The sequence below is a fragment of the Leptonychotes weddellii genome, chromosome 6, assembly GCF_054177405.1.
Source record: "Leptonychotes weddellii isolate Sample4059 chromosome 6, ASM5417740v2, whole genome shotgun sequence".
In the NCBI taxonomy this organism is placed as follows: domain Eukaryota; kingdom Metazoa; phylum Chordata; class Mammalia; order Carnivora; family Phocidae; genus Leptonychotes; species Leptonychotes weddellii.
This window is the reverse complement of record NC_138374.1, coordinates 95,783,938-95,799,880: the sequence shown is the minus strand read 5'-3', so window position 1 is coordinate 95,799,880 and position 15,943 is coordinate 95,783,938. Positions and strand designations below refer to the sequence as shown.

Below are 15,943 nucleotides of genomic sequence, written 5' to 3'. Positions count from 1 at the left end.
ACCCCCCACCACTCCAGCAACCCTGTTTGTTTCCTGAGATAAAGAATTCCTCATATCAGTGAGATCATACAATACTTGTCTTTCTCTGATTGACTTATTTCGCTTAGCATAATACCCTCTAGTTCCATCCACGTCGTTGCAAATGGCAATATTTCATTTTTTTGATGGCTGCATAATATTCCATTGTATATATATACCACTTCTTCTTTATCCATTCATCTGTTGATGGACATCTTGGCTCTTTCCATATTTTGGCTATTGTGGACTTTGCTGCTATAAACATTGGGGTGCACATACCCCTTTGAATCACTACATTTGTATCTTTGGGGTAAATACCCAGTAGTGCAATTGCTGGGTCATAGGGTAGCTCTATTTTCAACTTGTTGAGGAACCTCCATACTGTTTTCCAGAGCAGATGCACCAGCTTGCATTCCCACCAACAGTGTAGGAGGGTTCCCCTCTCTCTGCATCCTCTCCAACATCTGACATTTCCTGACTTGTTAATTTTAGCCATTCTGACTGGTGTGGGGTGCTATCTCATTGAGGTTTTGATTTGGATTTCCCTGATGCCCAGCGATGTTGAGCACTTTTTCATGTGTCTGTTGGCCATTTGGAAGTCTTCTTTGGACAAATGTCTGTTCATGTCTTCTGCCCATTTCTTGATTGGATTCTTTGTTCTTTGGGTGTTGAGTTTGATAAGTTCTTTATAGATTTTGGACACTAGCCCTTTATCTGATACGTCATTTGCAAATATCTTCTCCCATTCTGTCGGTTGTCTTTTGGTTTTGTTGACTGTTTCCTTTGCTGTGCAAAAGCTTTTTATCTTGATGAAGTCCCAATAGTTCATTTTTGCCCTTGATTCCCTTGCCTTTGGCGATGTTTCTAGGAAGAAGTTGCTGTGGCTGAGGTCGAAGAGGTTGCTGCCTGTGTTCTCCTCTAGGATTTTGGTGGATTCCTGTCTCACATTTAGGTCTTTCGTCCATTTTCAGTCTATTTTTGTGTGTGGTATAAGGAAATGATCCAGTTTCATTCTTCTGCATGTGGCTGTCCAAAAATAAAACTAATTCTACATGATCTTTTCCAGAAAATAAAAAAGAACACTTCCAGACCTATTTCATGAAACTAGCATTACTCTGGTACTAAAACTGTCAAAGATTGTTCAGGAAAACTATGGACTAATATCCTTCATGAAAACAGACATAAAAATCTTCACCAAATATTAGCAAATGGAATCCAGCAATACAGAAAAATAATAATACACCATGACCAAATGTGATTTATCACAAGAATGCCAGTCTTCTTCAATATTTGATCAAATACTGCCATATACCATATTAAGAGAATAAAGAAGAAAACAACATGATCATATCAGTACATACAGAAAAATGATTTAACAAGATTCACACCCATATATGCATGATAAAACCATTCAGCAGGACAAGACATCCTCTCTCACAACTCTTGTTCAACATCATATTTGAAATCCTAGCTATTGTAATTATTAATAAGGCAGGAAAAAAGATAAAGACATACAGATTGGAGAGGAAGAAATAAAACTGTCAAAATTCACAGAGAGCATTATCATCTATGTAGAAAATCTTTTTTTTTTTTTAAGATTGTATTTATTTGACAGAGAGAGATGCAAGGAGAGAGGGAACACAAGCAGGGGGAGAGGGAGAGAGAGAAGCTGGCTTCCCGCCGAGCAGGGAGCCCGATGCGGGGCTGAGCCAAAGGCAGACGCTTAACGACTGAGCCACCCAAGCGCCTCTATGTAGAAAATCTTGACAGAATCTACAGACCACCTCCTAGCACTAGTAAGTGAATTTAGCTAGTTCACAGGATTAAGGTCAAAATACAAAACTCAACTTGCATATACCACCAATGAAAATACGGAAACAAAAAGTTACCACTTACGATTGCTCCCAAAATAAGTGAAATATTTAGGTATAAAGCTAAAAAAAAATCCTGTATACTAAAAATTATAACACCCTAACGAAACTATAAAAGAAAACCTAAATAAATATGCTATGTTCACAGATTAAAGATGTTATCTGTCCCCAAATTTATCTATAGATTTAAAGTAATCCCAATAAAAATCTCAAATACAAACTGATTCTAAAATTTACATGCAAAGGAAAAGGAACTTCAATATTAAAAACAAGTCTGGGTAGGAGAGTCCAAGATGGCAGAGGAGTAGGAGACCTTAGTTTTGTCTGGTCCTTGGAATTCAGCTAGATGGTATCAAATCATTCTGAACACCTGCGAACTCAACAGGACATCTAAGAAAATAGCTGCAACTCTACAAATAGAAAAGCGACCACTTTCTGCAAGAATGACAAGATGGAAAAACTCACCTCAAAAAAGAGAATAACAGACAGTACTGACTGCCAGAGACCTAATCAGTATGGATGAATTAAGATGTCAGAACTAGAGTTCAAAATAACAATTATAAAGATACTAGCTGGGCTTGAAAAAAAAAGGATAGAAGACACTAGAGAATCCCTTTCTGGAGAAATAAAAGAACTAAAATCCAATCAAGTCGAAATAAAAAAGGCTACTAATGAGATGCAATCAAAAAATGGAGGCTTTAACTGCTAGGATAAATGAGGCAGAAGAGAGAATTAGTGATATCGAAGACAAAATGATGGAGAACAAAGCAGCTGAGAAAAAGAGAGAGAAACAACTACTAAATCCCAAGGGGAGAATTCGAGAGATAAGTGATACCATAAAGCAAAACAATATCAAAATAACTGGGATCCCAGAAGAGGAAAGGGGGTGGGCAGAAGGTACACTGGAGCAAATTATAGCTGAGAACTTCCCTAATGCGGGGAAGGACACAGGCATCCAAGTCCAGGAGGCACAAAGAACTCCCCTCAAAATCAATAAAAATAGGTCAATACCCCAACATATAATAGTGAAACTTGCAAATCTCAGAGACAAAGAGAAAATCCTGAAAGCAGCTCAGGACAAGAGTTCCATAACCTACAAGGGTAGAAATATTAGACTGGCAGCAGACCTATCCACAAAGACCTGGCAGGCCAGAAAGGACTGGCATGATATATTCAGGGTGCTAAGTGAGAAAAATATGTAGCCAAGAATACTTTATCCAGGTAGGATGTCATTCAAAACAGAAGGAGAGATAAAAGGCTTCCAAGACAACAAGAAACAAAAAGAATTTGTGATCACTAAACCAGCCCTGCAACAAATATTAAAGGGGATCCTTTAAGCGAAGAGAAAGCCCAAAAGTAACATAGACCATAAAGGAACAAAGACAATATACAAAAAAAGTGACTTAACTGGTAATACAATGGCACTAAATTCATATCTTCCAATAGTGACTCTGAATGTAAATGGGCAAAATGCCCCAATCAAAAGACTTGGGGGATCACAATGGATAAAAAAGGAAGACCCATCCATATGCTATCTGCAAGAGACTCATTTTAGACACAAAGACACCCCCAGATTGAAAGTGAGGGGGTGGAAAACCATTTATCATGCTAGTGGATAGCAAAAGAAAGCTGGAGTGGCCATCCTTATATCAGACAAACTAGATTTAAAACCAAAGACTGAAATAAGAGACGAGGAAGGACACTATATCATAATCAAAAGGTCTATCCAACAAGAAGATCTAACAATTGTAAATATTTATGCACCTAACATGGGAGCAGCCAATTACTAACAAAATTAAAGAAACACATCGATAATAATACAGTAATAGTAGGGGACTTTAACACCCCCCTCACTGAAATGGACAGATCATCTAAGCAGAAGATCAACAAGGAAACAAGGCTTTTGAATGACACACTGGACTAGATGGACTTCACAGGTATATTCAGAGAATTCTATCCTAAAGCAACAGAATACACATTCTTCTCGAGTGCACATGGAACATTCTACAGAATGGAAAACATACTGGGTCACAAATCAGGTCTCAACCGGTACCAAAAGAGTGAAATTATTCCCTGCATATTTTCAGACCACAGTGCTTTGAAACTGGAACTCAATCACAAGAGGAAAGTTGGAAAGAACTCAAATACATGGAGGCGAAAGAGCATCCTACTAAAGAATGAATGGGTCAACCAGGAAATTAATGAAGAATTAAAAAATTCACAGAAATAAAGGAAAATGAAAACACAACTGTTCAAAACCTTTGGGACGCTGCAAAGGCGGTCCTAAGAGGGAAGTACATAGCAATACAAGCCTTTCTCAAGAAACAAGAAAGGTCTCCTCAAATACACAACCTAACCTTACACCTAAAGTAGCTGGAGAAAGAAGAGCAAATAAAGCTTAAACCCAGCAGGAGAAGAGAATTAATAAAGATTAGAGCAGAAATCCATGAAATAGAAACCAAAAGAACAGAACAGATCAATGAAACTAGGAGCTGGTTCTGTGAAAGAATTAATAAGATCAATAAACCCCTCACCAGACTTACCAAAAAGAGAAATGACCCAAATTAATAAAATCATGAATGAAAGAGGAGAGATCACAACCAACACCAAAGAAATACAAACAATTACAAGAACATATTATGAGCAACTATATGCCAACAAATTAGGCAATCTGAAAGAAATGGATGCGTTCCTAGAAACCTATAAACTACCAAAACGGAACCAGGAAGAAATGGAAAACCTGAACAGACCCATAATCAGCAAGGAAATTGAAGCAGTAACCAAAAATCTACCAACAAAGAAGAGTCCAGGGCCGGATGGCTTCCCAGGGCAATTCTACCAAACATTTAAAGAATTAATGCCTATTCTTCTGAAACTATTCAAAAAAATAGAAATGGAAGGAAAACTTCCAAACTCATTCTACAAGGCCAGCATGACCTTGATTCCAAAACCAGACAAAGACCCCACTAAAAAGGAGAATTACAGACCAATATCCTTGATGAACATGGATGTAAAAATTCTCACCAAGATACTAGGCAGTAGGATCCAACAGTACATTAAAAGGATTATTCCACCACGACCAAGTGGGATTTATTCCTGGACTGCAAGGGTGGTTCAAAATCCACATATCAATCAATGTGATACATCACATTAATAAAAGGTTAAGAATCAAAGGATAAGATATCATCCTGTCAATAGATGCAGAAAAAGCACTTGACAAAATACAGCATTCTTTCCTGATTAAAAAAACCTTCCAGAATGTAGGGATAGAAGGAACATACCTCAACATCATAAAGGCCATATACAAAACACCCACAGCTAATATCATCCTCAATGGGGAAAAACTGAGAGCTTTTCCCCTAAGGTCAGGAACATGACAGGGATGTTCACTCTCACCACTGTTGTTCAACATAGTACTGAAGTCCTAGCCTCAGCAATCAGACAACAAAAAGAAATAAAAGACATCCAAATTGGCAAGGAAGAAGTCAAACTTTCACTCTTCACAGATGACATGATACTCTATTTAGAAAAATCGAAAGACTCCACCAAAAAATTGCTAGAACTAATACATGAATTCAGCAAATTCGCAGGATAGAAAATCAACATACAGAAATCTGTTGCATTTCCATACACCAATAATGAAGCAGCAGAAAGAAAAATCAAGGAATTGATCCCATTTACAACTGCACCAAATACTATAAGATACCTAGGAATAAAACTAACCGGAGAGGTAAAAGATCTGTACTCTGAAAACTACAGAACACTTATGAAAGAAACTGAAGATGACACCAAAAAAAATGGAAAAACATTCCATGCTCATGGATTGGAAGAACAAATACTGTTAAAATGTCTATGCTACCCAAAGCAGTCTGCACATACAATGCAATCCTTATCAAAATAACACCAGTATTTTTTCACAGAGCTATAACAAAGAATTCTAAAATTTGTATGGAACCAGAAAAGACCCCAAATAGTCAAAGGAATGTTGAAAAAGAAAAGCAAAGCTGGAGGCATCACAATTCCAGACTTCAAGCTGGATTATAAAGCTATAATCAACAAGACAGTATGGTACTGGCATAAAAACAGACACATAGATCAAAGGAATAGAATAAAGAACCCAGAAACAGACCCTCAAGTCTATGGTCAACTAATCTTCAACAAAGCAGAAAAGACTATCCAATGGAAAGAAGAGTCTCTTCAAACAAATGGTGTTTGGAAAACTGGACAGCAACATGCAGAAGAATGAAACTGGACTACTCTCTTACACCATACACAAAAAGAAATGCAAAATGGATGAAAGACCTAAATGGGAGACAGGAATCCATCAAAATCCTAGAGGAGAGCACAGGAAGAAACCTCTTTGACCTTGGCCGTAGCAACTTCTACTAGACACATCTCTAAAGGCAAGGGAAACAAAGGCAAAAATGAACTAATTGGGACTTCATCAAGATAAAAAGCTTTTGCACAGCAAAGGAAACAATCAACAAAACAGAATGGGAGCAGATTGTTGCAAATGACTATCAGATAAAGGGCTAGTATCCAAAATCCATAAAGAACTTATCAAACTCAACACCTAAAAAATAAATAATCCAGTTAAGAAATGGACAGAAAACATGAACAGACATTTCTCCAAAAAAGACATCCAAATGGCCAACAGACACATGAAAAGATCAGGGAAATACATATCAAAACCACAATGAGATACCACCTCACACCTGTCAGAATGGCTAAAATTAATTCAGGAAACAAAAGATGTCAGTGAGGATGCAAAGAAAGGAGAACCCTCTTGCAATGTTGGTGGAAATGCAAACTGATGCAGCCACTCTGGAGAACAGTAGGGAGGTTCCTCAAAAAGTTGAAAATAGAACTACCCTATGATCCAGCAATTGCACTGCTAGGTATTTATCCAAGGATAGAAACACTGTGATTTGAAAGGGCACATGCACCCCAATGTTTATAGCAGCACTATGAACAATAGCCAAATTATGGAAAGGGCCCAAATGTCCATTGACTCATGAATGGATGAAAAAGATGTGGTATATATAAATATACATGATGGAATATTACTCAGCCATCAAAAAGAATGAAATCTTGCCATTTGCGATGACATGGATGGAACTAGAGGGTACTGTGCTAAGTGAAATAAATCAGAGAAAGACAAATACCATATGATTTCACTCGTATGTGGAATTTAAGAAACAAAACAGATGAACATAGGTGAAGGGAAGGAAAAATAAGATAAAAACAGAGAGGGAGACAAACCGTAAGAGACTCTTAACTACAGAGAACAAAGTGAGTGTTGCTGGAGGGGAGGTGGGTGGGGGGATGGGCTAAATGGGTGATGGGCATTAAGGAGGGCACGTGATGTAATGAGCACTGGGTGTTACATGCAACTATGAATCACTGAACTCTACCTCTGAAACTAATAATATGCTATATGTTAATCAACTGAATTTAAATAAAGTCTTGGAAGAAAAATGAATATTAAAAACAAATTTGAGAAAGAAGAATAGAGTAGAAGGAATCATACTACCTGATTTTAAGAGGTATCATAAAGCTACCATAATCAAGACAGTGTGATATTGAAAAAACAGGTAGATCAATGGAGCACAATACAGAGTCTAGAAATAGACACACACAAATGTAGACAATTGATTTTTGGCAAGTTTGCAAAGGCTATTCAATGGAGAAAGCATCGTCTTTTCAAAACTGATGCTACAACAACTGGACATCTATATGCAACAAAATTAACATTGACCTAAACCTCACATCTTATACTAAAATTAACTCAAGATATCTTGACACTGAAAACATTGTACATAAAAAAAAAAACCTGATAAACTGGAATTTCTCAAAATTAAAACTTTTGCAGTATGAAAAACACTATTAAGAGAATGTAAGACATGCTACAAGTAGGAGAATACATTTGAAAATCACATATCTGACAAAGCACTAGTATTCAGAATATTTAAAGCACTCTCAAAATCTGCTAGCAAGAAAACAAACAACCCAACAAAAACATGGGCAAAAGACTTGGACATTTCTCAAAGAAGTATGTATATGGATGGCAAGTAAGCACACAAAAAGATGTTCAACAATAGTCATTAGGGAAATGCAAATTAAAATCACACTGTGACACCACTACATATCTATATGAACGGCTAAAAATGAACATCATTGATAATACCTAGTGCTGGCAAGATAAGAAACAACTAGAACAATTTGGCCTGCACTTACCACATTACTCCTGATTCCATTTATACAGAAATCTGTACATGAATATTTATAGAGGCTCTACTCATAATTACTCAAAACTGGAAACAACCCAAGTATCTTCAATGGGTGAGAATGGATATATATATTAAGGTACATCCATACAATAAATTACTACTCATCCATCAAAAGGAACAGACTATTGACATAGGCAATAATTTGGATGAATCCCAAAAGTATTATGCTGAATGAAAGAAGCTAGTCTCAAAAAACTATATGCACGTTCTATGACTATTTATAGGACACTCCAGAAAAGGTAAATCTACAGTGATAGAAAACAAATCAACAGTTGCTAAGAGTTGAGGACGTGGGAAGACTATGATTACAGAGTGGTAGCACCAGGGAGGTTTTTCAGGTGATGGAACCATCCTGCATCCTGATTACAATGATGGTTACACAAATCTATGCATGTTTTAAAGCTGCTAAGAACAATACACCAGAGGATCATAGGGGAAGGGAGGGAAAAATGAAACAAGACAAAACCAGAGAGGGAGACAAACCATAAGAGACTCTTAATCTCAGGAAACAAATTGAGGGTTGCTGGAGTGGAGGGGAGTGGGAGGGATGGGGGTGATGGGGGTGCAGGGTATGTGCTATGGTTAGCGCTGCAAATTGTGTAAGACTGATGAATCAGACCTGTACCCCTGAAACAAATAATACATTATAAGTTAATTAAAAAAAAGAACAATACACCAGAAGAAAGTCAATTTTACTCTGTTAATTTAAAAAGAAAGAAATACTAACACTAGAGAAAACAAAAGTCATTCAGGAAGGAAAAAGTTGCCACAGCATACTACCTGTTGATAGCATTTATGGTTATAATGTAAATAGTGAATGGTGATCTAATGGAAAGGGTGGTACAATGACATTAGTAAGATGGGGGACCGGGGACAAAAAGGATACATGTGTGTGTGTGGTGGGGCAAAGGGATGAAAAGAGAAGTAAACCTTCCTCTTTCCCAGAGGGACGTAAAACTGAAAACTCAGGAAATAACAACATACGCATGTTATATAGTGAAACACACAGAGGTAAATCCCAAAAGCAGCCCCTGAAAGAGATGAAAATGGTTGCCCTGTGAAATACAAAATGTAGAGGAAGGGGTTATGGGGCACTCTAAGCTATATGTACATAAACATTAGGTTAAAATAAAAATAAAATACATCCTCCGAAAAAGCTGTCAATATTTTTCCTGTTGTGTTCTGATATTGTATCTCAGTACTAGTTTCTAATCACTACATAATTCTTGAAGACTGCCCGAAGCAACGAGATAGAAACTAACACATCAAAGCCAGATAATGCCTTTCATTTTTTGTGATCAAGGCTATGTTGCTTCAACTTTGGTGTTAGTGACTGCTGAAGAGAAAATGTAATCCATCTGTGAAAGATTCTCTGATGGCAGTAAAAGCAGAATTTAAAGAGCTATTTTATTCCCGTCCCCTTCACTTATGAATTAAGTATATGAATTACATTTTTAAAAAACTCTTTCCTTCTCCTACCTCATTTTCTTCCTTCAGATCCTTTAGCTCTGGGATGGACCACTTTGGATCTTCTTCACAGCGCTTATCTTGGGTTTTCAAAGAATTGAATTCAGAATCCTTTAATGGCTCCTTTAATTCAGATTTAAGGTGAGTGAAAGCCTTTTCATCATTAATATCTTGCTAGTAGATATGAAAGAGAAATTATTTTATTTTCCATATTAATATTGTTTCTAAAATCTGCATGCCTATACATTCTGGGAGGAATTTTTCACTATGGTTCATACGGATGCTACATTATTTTCTAACTTTATCCGTGACCCCACATCTTCCTATCCTGCTAAACTAGTTCAAGCCAACAAACATTTACTGAGCACACATTATGAAATGTGTACAGGGTAGCTCTGTGGATATAAAGATGAATGCAGGGGTCCCTGGGTGGCTCAGTAGTTAAGCGGCTGCCTTCGGCTCAGGTCATGATCCCAGGGTCCCAGGATCGAGCCCCGCATCGTGCTCCCTGCTCCGCGGGAAGCCTGCTTCTCCCTCTCCCACTCCCCCTGCTTGTGTTCCCTCTCTTGCTGTGTCTCTGTCAAATAAATAAATAAAATCTTTAAAAAAAAAAAAAAGATGAATGCAGCATGTTGCAGCCCTAAAGGAACTCAAAATACAGCAGGAAGACACACAATCAGATAATCACTGTACAACCTTCAGTGTAGAGTCATCACAGAGATATGACCAAAATATTGCTGGAGAGGAAGATGCCTTAAAAAGTTGCAATGAAAGAGGTAACACAAACTGCTGGATGCTTAAAAGAAGAGTAGGAATTACAGAGAACGGAGTATATAGAGGTAGGGAGTGGATGGGTAAGTGTGTATGTGTATGAAGCCCATGGGATACAGGCTGCGGTGGGATACAAGAATTTTAAGTCTTATCTCTTTTGCAGAAACGATGGCTTTGTTTCATTTTTGAGACTGAACTATGATTGTTTGAACACATAACACAGTGATGATAGGATATTCTAAAAATTGTAAAGGCTGTACTCAAATCACTATTTAAGAATCAGAAAATATAATTGTTCCAATCAAGTAATAATGATTAAGAAAAATTCAGGCTTCAGAAAGTGTTATGGGCCAAAGGAGCCTAATTAATTTTAACATAAACTAGAAATCTAACATCCTTATATTGTTTCAAACATGCAGCAGTAAACATTCATACCTACTTTTCAGAACAGGTTAATCTCCCAGTGGTCAAACTGGCCTTCCCTTTTTATATAATAGTTAGCAAATATCTACTAAAAACGTAAGATCATCTCTACAATTTTATTTTACAAGTCAGATATATAAAACATATATAAGCAAAATAAAATGTATTCAATGAAAATAAAAAACCTTACTGGGCCCAAAAATCACTTTGGCTCTCAACCGAACACATCCTATATTCTTAGCCCAGTACTTGTTGCATGACGATAGAAGATTCAGAGGACATGTTTATTTATTTGTTCAAAAATCATTTAAGTTCTTACTTGGTGCTTCATTTTACTTCTATCTAAAGCAGGAATACAAAAGTACCAACCTGGTAAAGTGATCGTAAAGATTAACTAGTACATGAAAGTGTTTAGAACAGTCCCTCCCATGTAGTGCAAGTTCAATAAATGTTGCTGTTATTTTTTTTTAATTTTTATTATTACCTCTGTTGGCTGGAATAATATGTAACAGTAATAGTAGGAATAATAATATTGTTATTACCGTGAGTGGGAGTCACTGAAAGGCTTACAGAGAAAGTAAGAAATGAGAACACTGGAAGAATCTGAGGTAAGCAGAGCGAAGAAGAACAGCATTCGGGTTAGAGTAGGGGAAGTCACAACTGCACCAAGGCAGGAATGGAATTTAGTGTATGCGAGAAATCGTGCAGGAGAAAGTGTGACTGTAGCAAAGATTTAAACCAGCAAATAATGAGAGACAAGGTACTGTTACGATGGTTGCATAAAGTTCCCGAACTTTCTTAGGTTTGGAAAGCCTCAGTTTCCTCACCTATAAAATAAGGATAATTACGGCAACTGTATCACAGGCACTCTGTGAGGATTAAATAACATATTATGCTTATGGTGTTTTTCATAGTGTTTGGCATATAATAAGTACTCATTAAATGTTAACAATAATAAAAAGAATTATAATAATATTTACAAAAACCTCTCACCAGGGTAGATAATTCACTCTCCTTAGATTGTGGACTAATCTCTCGGTCTTCATTAAAATAGTGCTGCTGGGAAGGATAACCCAGTTCTGTCAGGACCACATCCTCTGGCCCTGCACTGGATTTGGTATATAAAGCTAAAGGGTTGAGTTCTCTGAAACCCTGGGATTAAAAAAAGAAGGAAGGGTTTAATTACTTAGAGAAAAAGTGAAAAAGTTAGCACTTCATAATTTTCAAATGTTGTAGGAATGTATTATCTTCTAAAATTTAAAATTTTAGAAAATTTAAAACATTTTCCATATTGACAATTTTTCCTAGTCACAAAAATATCAACATCAATATTAACAGTGATGCAGACATCACCATCAATATTTGCAAAACAAGAGTGTTGCCTTCTCTAAGAAGACCTCAAAGAACTGATTTGAGGTAAGACAGAATCTCAACTCAATTACTTAAAAGTATTCACACTCTCATCAGCCAAAGGTAGTTTTTTGTGGTCATTTGAAAATTAAGAGAGTGCTCTGCATTAAGAAGGCAGGCATCTCATAAATGTCTCTAAGATTAAAGAGTACATCAAATAACCTTCTCTATTAAATTATCTTACACCTTGAAGTGTTCAGAGTAAATAAAATATATTACAAAACACATCCAGACAGCTCCACCTTAGAAGGGACATTTTCTCGGCATACAATAGCATGGCCCTCCGTTCTCAAGACATGATGGAAATAGATGTCTTCATGTGAGGATGTATCACACAGAAAAATGTTAAGGATTCCGTCTACATATTCATCCACTACCCCCACTAATGGCTTCAAACCACACAACTTCTGGAACTGCAAAATAGCTCTGGACGTCCAATGTTCCTGAAATATAATCAAAACATGAGATTCAGACGATAAATTCAAACATGAATTATAGTAACCACATATAAAAATAAACTCCTGATGAACTAGAGATTTTCATAGAAAAATAAAACCATAAAAGTAGAGCGCTTGGGTGGCTCAGCTGGTTAAGCGACTGCCTTCGGCTCAGGTCATGATCCTGGAGTCCCGGGATCAAGTCCTGCATCGGGCTCCCTGCTCAGCGGGGAATCTGCTTCTCCCTCTGACCCTACGCCCTCTTGTTCTCGCTCTCTCTCTCAGTCTCTCTCTCAAATAAATAAAAATTTTTTAAAAATTTAAAAAAAAAACATAAAAGTGCTAGAATTATACACTGTAGGATATTTATGATTTGGGGATAAGTAAAGTCAGAATAAAGGAAAAATTATGAAAAATGTGATTATGGAAAAAACTTTATTATTTATGTGGTGAAAAACTTTCATTTTCAGAAATGACTAAGCTAAATTATTGGACTAATCCTTCTACAGAAACCACTAAAATTCTGGATAAAATATTTTTTAGGTATGTCCAAAAGCATCAAAGAACTGTCAAGAGAGTAACAAATTATCAGGAGAGAATTAAAGGGAAAGTGGGAAATATTTTGCCTTAAAAAGGAAAAGAGGGGCACCAGGACGGCTCAGTCGGTTAAGCGTCTGCCTTCAGCACAGGTCATGATCCCAGGGTCCTGGGATCAAGCCCCTCGGGCTTCCTGCTCAGAGGGAGCCTGCTTCTCCCTCTGCCCCTCCCCCTGCTTGTGCTCGCTCTCTCTCTCAAATAAATAAAATCTTTAAAAAAAAAAGGAAAAGAAATAAGCTAGCCTTCACGTGGATTTGCAGTTCAATTTTCACATCACCGGATAGTACACAAATCCTCAAGTTGTTCATTTAAATTAATGTGGTTCCAGACTGGGAGTATTCCTAGGTACCTGGCAGAAGCGAATGCAAATCTCTCTAGAGGTAGGCAATCTTAACCCATATTATTCAAACATTCTTACAAATAATTTTTCAAAGACAATGAATAGTATGTAGGCAAAGATAAAAGGCATACAAAGAAACAACTAATCACAAGTAAGAACAAGGAGAAACAACATAAACAAACCAACCTTCAAAAACTTTCTAGACAATTATAAAGCAACTAAACTTACTACACTTAAAAACAAAAAAAGATTAATTTGAAAGCTTCTGCAGAGATCAGCAATCTATAAAAATTCATCTAGCAAAATTACAAAACAAAGAGAATTTTTAGAGAGTAAAAATACAATAACCAAAACTTAAAACCTAAAAGATTGATTCAGTAGCAGGTTAGACAGAATTAGAGAGTAAACCAGTAAAGTGGAAGATACCCAGAATGCAATATGGAAAGAGAGAAATATGTAAAATACAGAAAAATACAGAGTTTTAAAAATATGGAAGATAAATTGAGAAAGTTTAACATACTTTTAATTGTGGTCCCAGAAAAAGAGATGCAGAAACAGAGACAGAGGGAATATAAATATGAATAATGGGGGAAAAACAATAATAATTGAAGAGATAATGGCTGGGAATTTGCCGGATTTAATATAAAGTAACGAAGCACAGATAAAGGGAGTTCAAGGAACCACAAAGTATGATAAATAAGAATAAATCCACACATAAACATACTAAAACTGAAGACACAAGCCACAAACAGGAAATGCTAGAAACAGCTACAGACAAAAAGGACACTGCCTTCAAAGGAACATCCATCAGACTGACAGCTGACTTCTCCAATACGGTAAGGGAGACCAGAAGCCACTATAATAATATCTTCAGTGCACTAAACATATTACCTGCCAACCTAAAATTCTAGTGAATGTATCTTCCAAAAAATAAAGGCAAAATTATGTGTCCAGGTAAACATGAGTCTGGCTATCAGCAAACCCTCACAAAATGAAATCTTAAAGGATACGTTCAAATAAAAGGAAAATGTTCTCAAGGGGTTTGAGTGGCCAGAATGAAGAGCTAAGAAATTGAGAAATACATGACTAAATCTAAGTGAACATTATTTTATGTGGTCCATTTCTTGAGGGGTTTAAAACAACAACAATTATATAACAAAAATAGATTAGAAGAGGAGGTTAAAGAAGAAAGCATTCTAATGTCTTTGCATTGTTATTTACAACAAGTGTTGTATTTCCTAGAATAATTCCTAAAATAATAGAGTGTGTTAGTGGAATGATTAAAAAACTTCAAAATAATGCATGCAAGGTGACAGAAAGAATAGGTAAGCCAGTGATGTTTCACTAGGGCCACTGGGTTCTCCTAATGCCTGCAGAGTTTAGGAGTCATCTAAGGATTTGGGCAGATGGCAAGTCACTGATTTTGAAACACCAATTCTGTGGCTCCCTCCCTTCAAGTATTTCTCCCTTAACTCCTAGCTGTTCTGCCAGTCCCAAACAACGTCCTCTAACTCTTCAAGCCAGCAAGGCTATAGACAGGGGAGTGACCCCAGGATAGAAGCTGAAAATTTCCTGATCTTACCACCCTGCAGCTTGACTCCCAAGGGTAGATTTCTGCTTTTCTGCCTGCTTTGGATTTTGCCTATGGGGTATTAGTCCCACCATGCTACTCTATTGTTACTCTGCCATTACCAAATGCGTTAACTACTTTTGAAACCAGAAAAAAGGACAAAAAGTTGAGATTCATTCATTCAGTTGAAGACCTTTATTAAGCACCTACAATGATGCAACCATTGATCTAGGCACTAGAGATACAGTGGTGAACAGACAATGCCCCTCATCTCAGAAGCTTACACTGTGTGTGTGAACAAATAATTACAATAATACCAGATAACAGTGTTATAAAGATAAATTGCAATGAATGACTGAAGTGGAAGTGTGTACTTTAAATTGGCTGGTCAAGGAAGTCCTTCTTGGGAAATAACATTTGGGCTTAAATCTGAGTGACAAAAAGGGGCCAACCATGAGAATGCTTTGAACAAGCTACTCCAAGGAAGAGAGAGGGCAAAAGCCCTAAGGTCAGAAGCATTTCAGGAAGGAAATAAGAAAACAAAAAAAGATACAAAAATGGAAGCCATCTGGCTAATATGAGAATAATGAACATTGGCTCCAAGTGGGTCACAACTTTAGCCCTGAGCTTCCTCATGGAAGAAAAAAACCAAGGCTAAAATGCACCCTAAAAAACAATCCCAAATACTGACTTGCACAAAGACTAACTGCATACATTATTTATACACTCAAAAATCAGAACAGATTGAA

General features: G+C 36.8%; 1 protein-coding gene across 3 annotated transcripts in view; it reads right to left on the bottom strand.

Moving 5' to 3' along the window:
• Positions 1 to 15,943, bottom strand: part of TDRD5 (tudor domain containing 5) — a 94,330-nt gene that overhangs the window by 22,371 nt on the left and 56,016 nt on the right. For 2 of the 3 annotated variants that reach the window (XM_081824696.1, XM_081824698.1), the window contains exons 12-14: positions 12,493 to 12,693; positions 11,834 to 11,992; positions 9,659 to 9,820 (exon numbers count right to left, since the gene is read on the bottom strand). In XM_081824696.1, coding sequence (XP_081680822.1) covers positions 9,659 to 9,820; positions 11,834 to 11,992; positions 12,493 to 12,693 — 522 coding nt within the window. The remainder of the gene's footprint in view (positions 1 to 9,658; positions 9,821 to 11,833; positions 11,993 to 12,492; positions 12,694 to 15,943) is intronic. The other variant, XM_081824697.1, reaches the window with a different exon arrangement.